The 14,794-nt window shown below is 36.6% G+C and overlaps 1 protein-coding gene and 1 long non-coding RNA gene across 2 annotated transcripts; both read right to left on the reverse strand.

Annotated features, from left to right (window-relative positions):
• Positions 1–18: 18 nt before the first annotated feature.
• Positions 19–5,728, reverse strand: LOC131319822 (uncharacterized). Its single transcript, XR_009198056.1, has 4 exons — positions 5,565–5,728; positions 5,375–5,413; positions 376–496; positions 19–196 (listed from the first exon to the last, which is right to left on the reverse strand). It is a non-coding gene; the product is annotated as an uncharacterized LOC131319822 (long non-coding RNA).
• Positions 5,729–9,490: 3,762 nt separating this feature from the next.
• On the reverse strand, positions 9,491–14,470 carry LOC131319823 (uncharacterized). Its single transcript, XM_058350228.1, has 5 exons — positions 14,055–14,470; positions 13,823–13,957; positions 12,367–12,474; positions 11,761–11,832; positions 9,491–9,823 (listed from the first exon to the last, which is right to left on the reverse strand). Exons 1-5 carry the CDS (start codon positions 14,172–14,174, stop codon positions 9,659–9,661), a joined length of 600 nt encoding a protein of 199 aa, XP_058206211.1. The 5' UTR covers positions 14,175–14,470; the 3' UTR covers positions 9,491–9,658.
• Between the last annotated feature and the right edge of the window lie 324 nt (positions 14,471–14,794).

Raw genomic sequence — 14,794 nt, forward strand, 5'->3', positions numbered from 1 at the left:
ACAACTTGTCCGTTGACATAATGCTGGCGACACACGAGCATATAGACATCCGAACCACCGATCAATTTCATCTCTGTTTCTCCAATCTTCCATAGGGTAAAAAAGGCCTGCTTGCCACAAAGCTCACATCGAGGTGTTGGCTTGGTTACAGAATCAGCAAAGGATATAAATATCAAGCCCTGAACCAAAGCTTCTTCTGCAACAAACATTTGATCACACATAAAAATATGTATAGAGAAACAAATATGGAATTATAGAAGTATAATATCAAGCAAAAAGCGCTAGAACAAATGAGACCATATTTTTGCATGAGACAAGCACACATTTTCATCAAGATAGCTAGAATGAGAAGAGAAAGGGATTTGTAAGCAGAACCTCAGGTACTTCCCATCCAGCCCAGCAATTACTACAGTTTTTCCATCAAGATCAGTGCTTTGCAGCAGAAATCACAGAGGTTATCGAAGAACTGGGCTTCATCAATGCCAATCACATCCCGCTGCCATCAATCACAAATATTCATAAGCCAATTTGAAAACAAAAACATTTTGAGTCTCATTTTTCTCCAATGCTTCTCATATAAAACAATGGTGCTCATTGCAAAAAGAGTTACTTGCACACTTACAGGAATTATCGTAGGTTGAACTTTCTGTACTCTTTGATACAACAACACAAAGCAATTGAATCTTCAAAACAAAAGACTTCATATTCCGATGATCTTTAAAAAGCCTTTACAAGTTCCTTCCTTGGAATTTCAGTCACCCTATACTCATAAATTCCCCCTCATGAAATACAACCCTCAAAAAATTCACCTATTAAGGAGTAATTCAGATTGTATTAATCATTCATCATATAAGTTAGAAATCCATTGGATTTCAGTCACCCAATGTATACTGGTCTTTCAAATCAATCCCTACCCAAAGATAAATATCACCTATTTTCTATTGATTAGTGTCTAATGATCGCACTTAAGGCTCGATTTGGTTTGTTAGGCTTGGCCAATGAAAGTCATAAATAACAATAGCCAAGGATTCAACCTTGGATACCCTATAGGCAGTAGTTACCAAAACCAGTAAATACAAAACTTAACTAAGAAATAGAGCTTATTATCACCTAACATCTGCAAGTAATGGAGTTACCCAGCCATAGCATGGCACGAACAAGATAGACTCGGTCGTAAAACGAAAACACAAATCAAAGTGTTTAACTTTGAAATACCTTGTATCAGTTCCAAATTTCTGCTTAAACGACATAGATTAGGCAGAGCCCAACAAGGAAATTTTGTCCTGTCATGGGTCACCACTAAGTTAATTGCATAACTTGTATCCTTCCTTGACTTCATCATGGCAACATTTCAACATATGCTTGGTTGACCATGAATATGTTAGAATCAAGAAATAGCAATATGTATCCAATACAATTTCACATCTTGGAAACTTTAAGCCTGTCTAAATTGTGGTTTTCTTGAGGAAAAAAAAAACAGGAAAATTAACAGGAACTTCTTTTTTTCTTTTCTTTTCTTTTCTTTTTTTTCTTTTTTTTTTTTTTTTACAGTTTTTGACCTGTATTAAAATGCAAAAATCATTTGTTAGAAATTCAAGAGCAAAAACCTTTACAATTTGTCATCTATTAAACTAATATGTGTGAGTAATTCCAGTTCTCCGTTTCCCTCTTCTGTTATGCTGTATTCGAGTTAGGGAATGGAGGAAAGATTTGTGAATGGCAAGAAAAAAGTATTTCCTTTGTCCCAACTATGATCCCTTTAAGAAAAAATACAGCTAGAACAGATTGGTATACTCTCTAAAGTATTGGATACATATTGCATGGGGTGACTGAAATCCCAAGTAATTGCAGCAATGTTTAGCATGGGCTATCAATAGTTAGCCATGGTTAGTAATTAGCAAAATTGCATAAATCTTGGTAAACAACAAATTTGCCTCTGAAAATGTATCATAAATAGGGCTGTACATGAGCTGAGCTACTCGCAAGCTCGGCTTGGCTCAGCTCGGTTACGGCTTGGCTTGGCTCGATTCGAAGGGTAAATGAGTGAGCTCGAGCTCAATTTTGTGGCTCGTTAGACAAACAAGCTGAGCTCGAGCCCTCGGAGGTTCGGCTTGAACCGGCTTGCGAGCCGAGTACATATATGTATATGTTAGGTTTTCCTATAAGTTTTGTTTTGTTTCCATTCCATGGTGAAGACCAGAGAGAGAGCCAGAGGGAGGCGATTCTACCCCAAAGTCGTCGGCTCTGGTCTCCGGTCTCACTCGTCGGCAACCTCCTATTGTTGTTCGTAAACTTCCGGCGTGGTTCGTCACTCTACTCTCAGGCTCGGCTCGTTCGCACTCCCCAACCTCGTTTTCAAAAGATCTGAGTTTGTGAGTGAATGTAACAGCGTGAATCGAGCTCCTACGACGTTTTTGTTGCATTGTGTGAGCTCTTTATTACTTCGATTTGTTGCGGTTGGTCTTTATTACTTCGATTTGTTAAGATTATGTGCGATTATCGTCGATTTGTGTCAATTGCTTCTAATTTACGGCTGTTTTGGGAGTCTGAGTTGACTGGGTATTGTATTTGTTGTGTTTGGTTGTTGAGTTAACTGGGTTTGTGACTGAGTTGAACAACTCTGTTTACTTTTGTTCCTCTTTTTTTTTTTTTTTACGAGAATCAGTTTGTCATTACAGAGCCTTTTAGCGAATTCGAGCCCGAGCCGAGCTGGGTTGTTTATTAGAAACTGAGTTCTAACGAGCCGAGCTTGAGCTTTGTATATGTTTGGCGAGCAGAGCTCGAGCCTAGTTTTCTTGGCTCGATTCGAGCTCGAGCCGAGCTCAAGCCATACCAATTTTCACCGAGCCAATCTCGAACATGCCAATATTCGGCTCGACTCGACTCGTATACACCCCTAATCATAAAGGATCAGTTTACAAACTCACTACCTTCAATTTACTAAACACGTATTTTAACGAGCAATTTATATGCATATATACATATACCGATATACATATTCAAAGACCTACATGACTATTCGCGAATAGAGGGTTTTTTGTTTGGACAAAGCTATGGTACACAGGGTATACCGTATGTCTAAATTATGACAATTTGTGATTTTCATTATGATGATTTTTGGTTTTCTAATGCATATTTTTGATACTAGTTACGACTTATACTTTAAAATTTACCTGTTGAACAAGTCATTAGTAGGTTATCCATAATTAAAAAATATTGTTATTATATAACCATAATTATTCGTACCAGAAACCATAATACTTGTACCCCAACCAAGTATATGTGTACAATATCACAAATTAAATAATGTTACCCATAAATGTTATGACAACACAATAAATTGAAATTATCTTACCACAATGAGTCGTACCAAAAATTCTTTGACACGTATGATATTTCGTAACAAAATCAAAATATGTCGTACCAGAATCAACAATTGTTATACTTAAACAAAATACATATGTAAAATACCACAAATTCAGTAAAATAACTAAATTTGTTATGACAACACCTAAAATTGTCATTTCTTACAATAATGTGTCGTATCAAAAGAAAACATATTTAAATACTACAAATTATATAACAAACCATAATTGTTATGACAATACCATAATTTGGCATTTTTATGCCCAAACTGTCATAGTAAAGGAAATTGATTAAAATATTCCGTAACAAGACCAAAATACCACAAATTCAGTAATATAACCAAATTTGTTATGACAACACCATAAATTGACGTTTTCATACCCACAACGTGTCATATAAAAAAATTCAATCGAAATGTTCAATTAATGATAATTATAATTAGCAAAATACCATACCACAAATTCAATAATATAACCAAATTTATTATGATAATACCATAAATTGATGTTTTCATACCCATAACGTGTCGTATGAAAAAAATTCAATTGGAATGTTCAGTTAACGATAGTTATAATCAACAAAATACCAAACCATAAATTCAGTAATATAACCAAATTTGTTATGACAACACCATAAATTAACGATTCCATATTCACAACGTGTCGTATAAAAAAATTCAATTAGAATATTTAGTTAACGATAGTTATAATCGGCAAAATACTATACCATAACTAAACGTCGTTAGCGAGTATATTTTTAGAATGATCGATCATAATTGTTAAAATATCAAGTCATACGATATTTAGCATTGTCACCAAAATTAGATATCGACAACTGCGTAATCGAAAAAATTTAATGTATCCAGATATAAAAATGAAGTTGATCGTTTATCATTAGACCCTTAATCAAACAAAAAAAAATTCTTTTACTGTTGAATTCGGGTGCCGATGAAAGGGCTTTGTGTCGCGGTTGCAAGTCAACCGTACATTCAGTTACAACAGAGAAATTGGTTTTATATCAAGTATATTGAATGCACATTTCTAAATGTTCTTTTGATACGACACATTATGGTAGGAAAATGCCAATTTTTTATAGTCATAACAATTATGGTTACGCTATATAGTAATTTGCAGTATTTTACAAATGAGGGAGAGTGAGAGAGAGTTAAGTAAGAGAGAATAACCTATAACCTGCTAAGCCATTTTTTCATTTTATTAATTGATTTAATAAACGGGTGGTCCGGATTATTCACTTTTAAATCCAATGGTTTAAAATCATGGTACATATGGTACACCCCCTAATAAGGGGTGTGTACCATAGGACTACCCTTTTTGTTTTTGTGTTAATTAACTTGGTTTTAAAATCAGTTCATCTTATTCAAAGACCAACACTCTTGATTCTGTTGCGTAAAAATACCCTATCACTCGCCAACGGAAGCGTAACGAAAAACAATCACACAAAAGAGACACAAGATTACGTAATTTTCCAAACTCGGGTACGTCCACGGAGAGAGAACAACTTCCACTAATATTGAATGAGTACAATGAGACACAAAATACCCTACTCTAGCTCTCAAGCTCTCGGTATTTTTATCTCTCCCACACTCACCAATATTCTCACAATTTTGCTCTTTCTCACACACTATGCTCTCTGCCTTTTTTTTCTTTCACACACCGCACTTTACTTCATGGCACATCACTACTTTAAATACATGACACTAGCTCTAGCACAAAGAGACTCTTGATCTGCCGAGAAGAATATGGATGCAACACAACAAAGGCTTCTTGGAACCAATTAAACACCACAATTACTCCATGCTCAACCGGCTTAAATATTCCAAAAAACACACACAATAACTTAAGCCAATAAATGCACCAGCCAACCAACTATTTTCCTTTTCTTTTTTCAAAAAACCACTACCACATGGGCAAAACCCAACAGATTCTAACAGAGTTAAACCTGATCATGATACGGCAATCGACAAATACAACCGTTATTGGTGGCTTACCTGAAAACGGCTTCACAGTTCACACTACATCTGCAGATTCTGCACCGGAAGAAACCAAGGAGATCAGAGAAAAAAAATAATGATGCATGTCCAAAGAATTCGTGAGAAAGAGAAAGCAACCGTTATCATGTAACTACTGGAATAAGAATTTAAGAAAGGGATTTAATGTGTAAGAAATCACAAAATTTACCAGTGTTATGCGTATTCTGTTTCGAGATGGATAGGTTTTCGAGTCTGTTCACCTTTGTCGGCGACATCTTCTTCAATTTTACTTGCCATGGAAAAGAGGAGAGAGCTCTGAGATTTGTTGAGACTCGTTGTTTGAGAGAGAGAGAGAGAGAGAGAGAGTACCTTTCTATGTTCTTGCTTTCCGGTAAAAGCAACGGAAAAACTGATAAAGGTTAGATACGATCGCCAAAAATCCGGAAGGTACCAATTTGCCGAGTGAATTCCGAAGAACCGATATATATGGAGTATATTTAAGTCTTCTGCAATGGAATTTTAAACAAATCGGGATGGAAGAAGTAAGTAGCTCGAAATTAAGGGTACACATAGAGAAGAGGTAAGGATGCATCATATTAAGCCAAACATCCAACTAATAGAGGCTACGAAAATCACTTGCAAACCTGCCAAAAAAAAAGAGACGAAAAAAAAAAAAGAGATCCAATAGCTAACAAAAAAAATCCTTTTCATGATAGTGCAAGCTGGCCAGCCACCTCTATGAATCTATGATGTGGTAGCTCTAGTAAGTTACTCTCATTGAATGCCGGCCAAGAGCAAATGCTCTGCTTTATGTAAAGACCATGTTTGAACCAGTTGAGATCAGAGGGAGGAAAGTTTGAACCAGTTGAGATACGAGGGGAGGAAATTTTCGAAAGTGAACTATGGATGCTTCTTCCTTCAATTTTCCATTCTTGTTTTTTCATCTGATTGTGGTTAACAGCATTGTCATCGTGCCATCATCTTCGACCACCTTTAACGTTACGGTTGCCAAAGATGGCTCCGGACAGTTTCAGACGATATCTGAAGCTGTGTTAGGTGCACCGACCGACGGATCAAAATAACATCTACTTCATCAATATCAAGCCAGGATTGTATGAAGAATACGTGTCGATACCAAAAGCAAAACCGTTTTTAGCCTTGATCGGCAGTGGAGCCGACAAGACTAAAATCACAAGTAACCAAGAACGGCTTCGGAACCACTAAATCGGCTACACTCGGTAAGTAGATTCAAGAGATGATCAAATCCAAACAAAGTTGGTTTGTTTGTTCATTTAATTTCCAAAATGCGCTAGGCTGATATGCACATGACATGATTAGAAGCGGGCACGACACTTGCACGACACGAGCACGGCACTGCCACGACACGAGCACGACATATGCACGGCATGAGCATAAATTTTTTTGCCTTATTTGCAATAAGGATGGTGAAGACGGAAGATACACACGTCTTAAACTTCAATGGGCCACTGCTTAATTGGCTAACTCAAGTCTCGCCGAGTTTTCAACGGTAAGTTCTTGCAACAAAAAGTTGTCGCCTCTAACAATTGATAACATTCACCAACCAAATTCATGAGAAATGTATAAGAACAATTAAAATTAACCATCAGTTTCATGCTTTGATTTGGAGGCATGGTTCTACAACAAAACGTCCCTATAACTCCTCGGTTCTTGGAGATTTAGGAGGGCCACTGTTTCAGTGGTATTCTGAGAGCAGCCACTTTGTGCATATGTTTGTGCATATGTTGCTAAAGGTTAGGTCTGTCTCCAATCATCCCCGCCCATACCCCCAATGATTGAAAACTAGATGGGTTATTTTATGTTGTTATTGTTGTATCAGTTTCATGCTTTGAGTAATAGTAATAAACTTCTTTTAGTCTTCTGTATATACAACAAACCTTTAGAAACTCATATTACATTTCCTAAACACAGTACGTATTCCAGATTTCTCCCTAGGAATAAAATACCACCTCTTGCTAAGTTATCTATTCTATATATATAGAAAGTAAGTTCAACTTTAATTAGTAGCATGGCTTGTTGCCTTTCGCAATCCATCAATTTCCAAACCTTTTTTCCCTCATAGATAGGAAAATGGAAGAAGCAAAAAAGAAGAAGAAATATGGCGGAGTACTGCAAGTACTGATCACGTGCTAGTATGAAGATCATTCTCAGGCCCTCGACCCAAAAGCACAAGCAACACAAATGAAGAGAGCAACACCTTGGCTTGAACTTAGGTTCAAGATTACCCGTTATTTTTGTTTGGTCGCGTGGCTCCATGCTACCCACCAAAACAATGTAAAGCTTGTTCATCAAACCAGGTTTGGTTGTTTCAGTGTCAGTCGATTTACTTCGATTTTCTCGGTTCGGTTGTAAAAAAATGAACTATCAAGTGATAAAACTCTTGATAGTTCATGAGTCATAGCCACAATAATTTGAAAATTTTTGGATGGCAAAATTCAAATTTATTAATTGCTATTTTTGCTTTCAAAAGAATTGGACAATCTCATGTGAAATCAATATCAATGGAAAACCGAATGGATCCACATCGAATGTGCTTTTTTTATGTTAATTGGCAAAACAGATGATTTTTTGCTTGGGTTCAAGTTATGCAAACGCACCAAAATTCGAGCCCAAAACAAATCTGAACACGAACCAATAAAGTTTTGGTTTGATTGTGCCATAATTTGGACAAAACTGACCCATTGTCATCCCTAACCAACGATGCTCCATCTAGTAATTTCTGTCTTGAACTAGTTTTTACTATAAAAAAATCAAATCAATGCTTGTTTTAGACAATATAACAAAGACTTTACCCGTATGTTTAAATAGCATTAACAAAATAGGATTTTAGTGGTTTTTTTTCTTCCGTGCATAGTGGATGCTTGTATTTTTATTTATTTTTATCATCAAAACACTGATTTCCCTCTTTTTTTCTCCAGTAATGGCTTCCACAATGAATTTTCGGTTCACACAACTTGCTTCCTCTTTGATAATTAATGATGTAGAACACTTACTTTCCTTTGTACCAAAAAAAAAATAATTGATGTAAAACACATAGAGGCCCAATTCCACGATCAATTGGACCGGTCAAAACTTCGGAAGACCAAACGATATTTAATTGTAGATTACCTGATTTGGCAAAATTTGGACAAGCTCGGATCGAGCCCAAACTTGGTGGACTAACTTAAAATCATGTTGCGATCAAGACACACCGCCCCTAAAGTTGTGATTAATGGTTGTTTTCAGCCCAATTCCTTCATTTAGGCATTCAATTGAAAGTTTTTACCATTTTAGAAAAAATTTAATTTGTTAATAACTCTTAGCGAATAATTCCTTTGACGTTGGTTTTAGTTGGGAAAGTCTTGTTTTTATTTTCCGTTAGTCAATTTTGGTAGTTTCCCCAAATTCCGGAACTCTTTATTTTTCGCCATGTTTTTAGGGATTTTAGGTTTAGGCCTTATAAAATGGGATAATTAAATTCAACAAAATAAAATAAAAAAATCTTTCTTATGTGCATAGCACGGGTAGTATGCTTGTATTGGTACTAAGAAAAATGATTTTGCCCTATCATTTTCTTTTTCTTTTTTTGAAATGCCGTAGCACCAATAAATCACATTCAATAGCAATGAGCATTTTCAATGCACTCCAAGGGCTTGTGTCACTGACGGAGTATATTGGTATTTTATGGATGCGATAGTTTCATTTTTATGATATTTTGTGAATTACCACTACTAACATACATAGTCAATACTCCCTCCGTCCCTTTTTAAATGTCCTACTTCGTAACTCCAACTTATTAAAAAAACATCATCATTATACTTTTCACATCAACTTTTTCCTCCACTTTCCCTTCTTACCCATCATCATTACACTTTTTACTCATTAACTTTTCAAAATGGAATCTACTTTTAGGGACAAAATAGATAATGTACCAACTTTTACCCACTAACTTTACCAAATGGACACTTATTAAGGGACAGCCCAAAATGGAATACTGGACTATAATAAAGGGACGGAGGGAGTAATTAGTTTCCTCGCTTCTCTGTTTTGAAGGACGTGATTAATCTGAGTTCAACTTTTAACTATTCGTCGGGTTTTAGTCAAGAAGATGGAAAATGGTGTCTCCAAGCCTGCGAAATTTTCTTAACCTCCTCTCTTCTTGTCTAAGGATACAAAATCAAGGGTAACTGTGTGCAATAGTGAAAACATTTAGGGTTTTCAAACTGTGGGCCAAGACCGAAACATCCATCCATATAATTCATCAAGCTAAGAAGCTTGTCTTGATTACTTCCTCCGGATTTTGACATTGAGAGTCCACTGAACTTTACCCGGTGGCAAGGGGATGGACTTTGGCAAGTGGAGCGGCAACTCAAACTCTCCCAAAGAGGTCAGAGGATTCGGAAGCTGCAGGTTTTCAGGTTCAATTCGCACAAAAAGTTGCCTCGCTACCTGATGCAATACATGAAACGTAATCAGTTTATGAGCGAACCAGTATAATCACTTTGTGATTGTAAGCATTATAGCAATATAAACTACTAGGGAGCTCCCCTGATCTGTCAACTCCGTCAATCAAGTGAAAAAGAATAAAGGAAAATCTTCACTATTGGAACCCCAAAAAAAAAAAGAATACAGTAGCACCTTAGGCTTTTGAATGCCTGTCCTAGAATACAGAAAATTTACCGAATTGTATGTGCAACATAGACCCTAATTTCTATGACAAAAGCATAAATTTGCCAAAATGAACGTGAATAGGGACCGTAAGAAAGAAAATAACAAAAGAACGTAATTGCCAACAATGAGATATCCAGTTAACTAGAAATATAAACTACTAGGGAGCTCCCCTGATCTGTCAACTCCGTCAATCAAGTGAAAAAGAATAAAGGAAAATCTTCACTATTGGAACCCCAAAAAAAAAAAGAATACAGTAGCACCTTAGGCTTTTGAATGCCTGTCCTAGAATAAAGAATTTTGTACAATAACAATACAGAAAATTTACCGAATTGTATGTGCAACATAGACCCTAATTTCTATGACAAAAGCATAAATTTGCCAAAATGAACGTGAATAGGGACCGTAAGAAAGAAAATAACAAAAGAACGTAATTGCCAACAATGAGATATCCAGTTAACTAGAAGTTGGGACTGAGGCCCGTTGTGTAGAGGTTTATGCAGAATCATACAAATAGGAGAATCTCTCGTCTCTTACAAAGTGACTACATTACAGCGGGCCTCAATAGTCGTAAAGGTGCTATGCATCCAAGGACGGAACCAATTTTCCAGCGTTCAAGTCTTTCGTGTTATTTGTTCCCAAATTTTGACACGTTGAATAAAGAAATATATTGCACGAATCATTGATTTTTTCCTAGTGAATGAGCTAAAAGTGGTGGCTAAAGGCATATGGAAATAAGATGTTCTTCCCTCCTGCTTTTCTAATGTTCCAGTGCTTCCCAACTTAGGTGTGGTCAATCTGCCGACATACATCTTAGGAAACACTTCATGAAGCACGACATCATACTATTCAAACTTCAAAGTGATGGATACATATCTTCATATAGTGGTGAGGCCCTTAGATAATGTTCCAAGTATAAGAAGCTTGCAGTCATCACACTTGACATTTTGGCTTTCACGTCATCAAACTTTCAGTTCACAAGTTCACATCATACATAATTTAACAAATCCTGCTATCAATTACAGTAGATTAAGCCTTAAGGCGGTTTTGACATATTTACCGTAGACCTGTAGTCAAGAAGAATGACATGACAGTAGTGGATAGTCGGGCTAGGGGAAAAGGAAGACCTAAACTGACTTTGAATACCGTGTTACGGAAGGACTTGGGCTTGCTAAATCTAAGTGAAGTGAAGAGGTAGCCCTATACAGAGCTCAATAATTGAGATTCATGTAGCTGACCCCAATTGATTGGACACAAGGCTTGATTTGGTTTGGTTTGGTTTACTCGAAAAATTATTTTAAATACAATGAATGTTTCAGATTGTTTGTGTGGGACCCCAAAGTGGGCCCCACAAGTTGTCTGTGCGCATAGTCTTTTTGTTTGGTGACCACGTGAACTGTTTTCGTCCAATATACGAACTTCCGTTGTCTAATAGACCAAATGGGTTGCAATTGGGAAGTTAAGGGATAAAATATATCTTTGTTATAGTTTAGGGATGAAGTAGCAAAAATGTGAATAGTTCAAGGGATAAAAACGAAATTAACTCTTAACTCTATAAGCCAGACTTTTGATTTCCTCATTTCCCCTTAAATAGGCTCATTGCACATTTCAAAATTACCATTGGAAAGATAGGCAGTTACAAAATCCTCTTACTTGTTTTAGTAGAATAAAGAAATCCAAAAGAGCCCAAGAATAGACAGACAACAGCAAAACCATACCTCGGCCACGAGTTCATCTTTTGTCACAGGTGAGCGTAATTCATTTTCACCACTACCAAGCCTTCTTAGAACCTGTTAAAATATACAAATGAAAACAATATCACATATGATGTAATAGGTAGTCATACAAAAAAGGCTCTTTGTATCAAAGAAGCTAACTTCCTAAATCAAGAAAGCATTAGTTTATCGTCCCTCTGTCATATGCTCTGTGAATCAAAAATTTTAGTGTACTAGTCTTCTGATTCAATGCCCTAGCAACCAACTTCAGAGTTTCAATAGTTGAAAGACATTAGGCCCATCCCACGAGCAAGGTGAAACTTACAAAATCAATCCTTCTTAAGCACTCGAAACATTAGATAAACAAAATAATTGTTATTCTACTTCCAAAGTTTTCAAGCCATTGACAAAATACCATCTGTTTTCATATCCAACTCAGAATTTGAGTACTTTGCAGACACTAGCAGGTTCATTTAATTTACAAAGCCAACTAAGCATCGTAAAAGATAATTATCAACCATAAAAATAGTAACATGTGAAGAAACATGAGAGAAATAGACTATCAAACACTTCATATGTGCATTTTAGAGCTTCTGAGTGGGTACAAACCAGCTTAGCATTGTCGAGACGTTTTGCCGCCGTTTGATATTCTTTCATATGATCTTCATCAGTCTTTTTAACTACTTTAACCTCTTCGACTTCCTTCGGTTCATATATCTGGCCAAAGCAAGCGGAAAACATAGGTACAGAACATGGTGTAATTTAACTAAACAAAGCCTTGCAAATTACGTATTAAGAAAGAGACACATTAGGATCATGCATCATAAGCAGAATAACATGTCCACACAAGTTTTGATTCTTTTGAAGATACCACAACGTCAAACTCAGAATTATCCCGGCAGAGAACGAGTTTCAACTTACATTTTAAATAAATTCTAATTTTGAGTCAGGCACAAACAAGACATATCATAAAAAGTAGAAAAAAAAAAAATTGAATGATAGATGACCAATTGGTTTGAGACAAAATTGAACATCAAATAGGAACCAATCCTTATTGTTTTGTTAAATATTCCTCCAGAAATATATAGTATCATTGCAGCTTCCAGGTAAACCAGACACTACTCATGATTCCATGAACTCATGTCACACTGTGGAGTCATCGGTCATTCAAATATACCTTGCCCGATAGCCATTGGAATGACAATCCCAGTACAGAATACACAAGGACAAGGCCAAAATCACGTATGCTTCAGACTTCCTCTAAGGTGAAATGCTATAAACAGTTCTTCCATGATTAACTCAAATCACAGAATCTGCTAACTCTTATCTCAACCAACAGCAATAGAAACATCCAGCGCAAGTACACAAGATGTTTTTCTAAATACTAACCAAGCAATGTTATTCCATAAATATTTCACGAAAATTCGTTATTGACGACAATGGCAGCTTCCAGATGAACAATATCATAGTCATAAACTTATATCCCTATCAGGAGTCATAAGTCGTACAAGTATACTCAATAAGCATCTGAATGACGATCCTACTATCAGACAAAAATTAACATCAACAAAACAACGTAAGCTTCAGGCTTCCTCTAAGATCACGTGTTAAAAACAAAAAGTCTTTCCATTAAGTAAGCTAAATTACAAGACCTAATCGTTTTTATTTCAACCAACCACGATGGAAACATCCTATCCAAGATCACACTTGTATAATCACCAGAAACTTTCAAAAATCTCCTGATACGTACATTCTCAGTACAAGCACAATTTCACCATTCCATCTTGTCGGTGAGCCAGTGTGTGTGCAAATCCAGCAACCAACAGCCCCTTTGGATTGAGTGATTTGGTGAGGAAAGAAAGGGTTTTGATTTCTCACCATTTCAGGCGAGAAATGGTGAGAAACAAAGCAGACCTTGCATTTACACACATTCCTCATCATTCCTCACCTATTTATCCATACACGTGGTGGGATTCTCCTTTCTTTTCTTCTCTTTTATGTCTATATACTCATATTCATAAACAATACATATACAAAAACATATACATATGCCACAAATAATGACCTTGCGCTGCTCACTTATAAGATGAGCGAATTTGTCGATATTCGGCAGGGCAAGCAACTTGGGCATCAGGTGGTTGCGAAAGTATCCCGGCGCAACCTTCACTGTCTCACCTGCTTTTCCAAGCTTGTCTATATTCTGCAATTTATCGAACAAATTCGATTGATCAACAGTGAACAAAAATCAAGTTGCAAAAGAAACAAATAAGAAGAAAGGGTTATTGAATAGGGATCACCGTTGTGAGAATGACTTCCAGCTTTCGGTATCTAACACCTTGACCAGCAAAAAGCAAAGGATGGTGCAGTACACGATCAGAGCTCTGGAGAAGCTTTCGGCCGTATTGAATGTAAGCCATCCTGTGTATTTGCACGCACTCAAATCTCGCACAGCTGAGAAAAGAGTGGACAAGGATTCGATTAGGAATCCGAGTGAGAGATTACAGAATGTTCTGAAACCCTAAGTAAGAAAAGATATGCCGAAGGTTATATTCCCGATTTTGGCAACGGAAGCGGCGGCGGAGATAGACGGCGGCAGGGTGGAAGTCCTAGGGCTCTGTCTGTGTTCGCTGAACGCCCTGAATCGATAGTTCCAGTCCAACTGAGAGTAGTCTAATGGGATGATAATTTTTTATTTATTTTTTAAATCCCCCTTACAATTTGAAAAACCTGAATATTATATTAGAAAAAGGGTTGTGATTTTGGCACTCCAAAAATTGATGGAATGGCTCCAAAACTGAACTGAATCGATACACAAAACGTCGTCGTTTTGGAGCCCCTCCATCAGTTTTTGGAGGAGAAATGCTAGGTGCAAAGAAAATGGACAAAAAAAATACCTTTAAAGTGTACATAAACAGCTCAGATGCACTGCAAAGTGAATCTGAGCAGTTCATGTACACTTTAAAGGTATTTTTTTTGTCAATTTTCTTTGTCCCTAGCACTCCTCTTTTTGGAGTGTTAAAATCAATTTCCTAGAAAA

The sequence above is a fragment of the Rhododendron vialii genome, chromosome 3a, assembly GCF_030253575.1.
Source record: "Rhododendron vialii isolate Sample 1 chromosome 3a, ASM3025357v1".
NCBI classification, from domain to species: Eukaryota; Viridiplantae; Streptophyta; class Magnoliopsida; order Ericales; family Ericaceae; genus Rhododendron; species Rhododendron vialii.

Excerpts from the sequence above, each read along its gene's own strand:
- LOC131319823 (XM_058350228.1), bottom strand. The coding sequence starts at position 14,174 with ATGGCTTACATTCAATACGGCCGAAAGCTTCTCCAGAGCTCTGATCGT. Across the intron at positions 12,475-13,822 it reads TTATAAGTGAGCAGCGCAAG|ATATATGAACCGAAGGAAGT; the intron begins GTCATTATTTGT and ends TGCTTTGGCCAG. Across the intron at positions 9,824-11,760 it reads AAGATGAACTCGTGGCCGAG|GTAGCGAGGCAACTTTTTGT; the intron begins GTATGGTTTTGC and ends GTATTGCATCAG.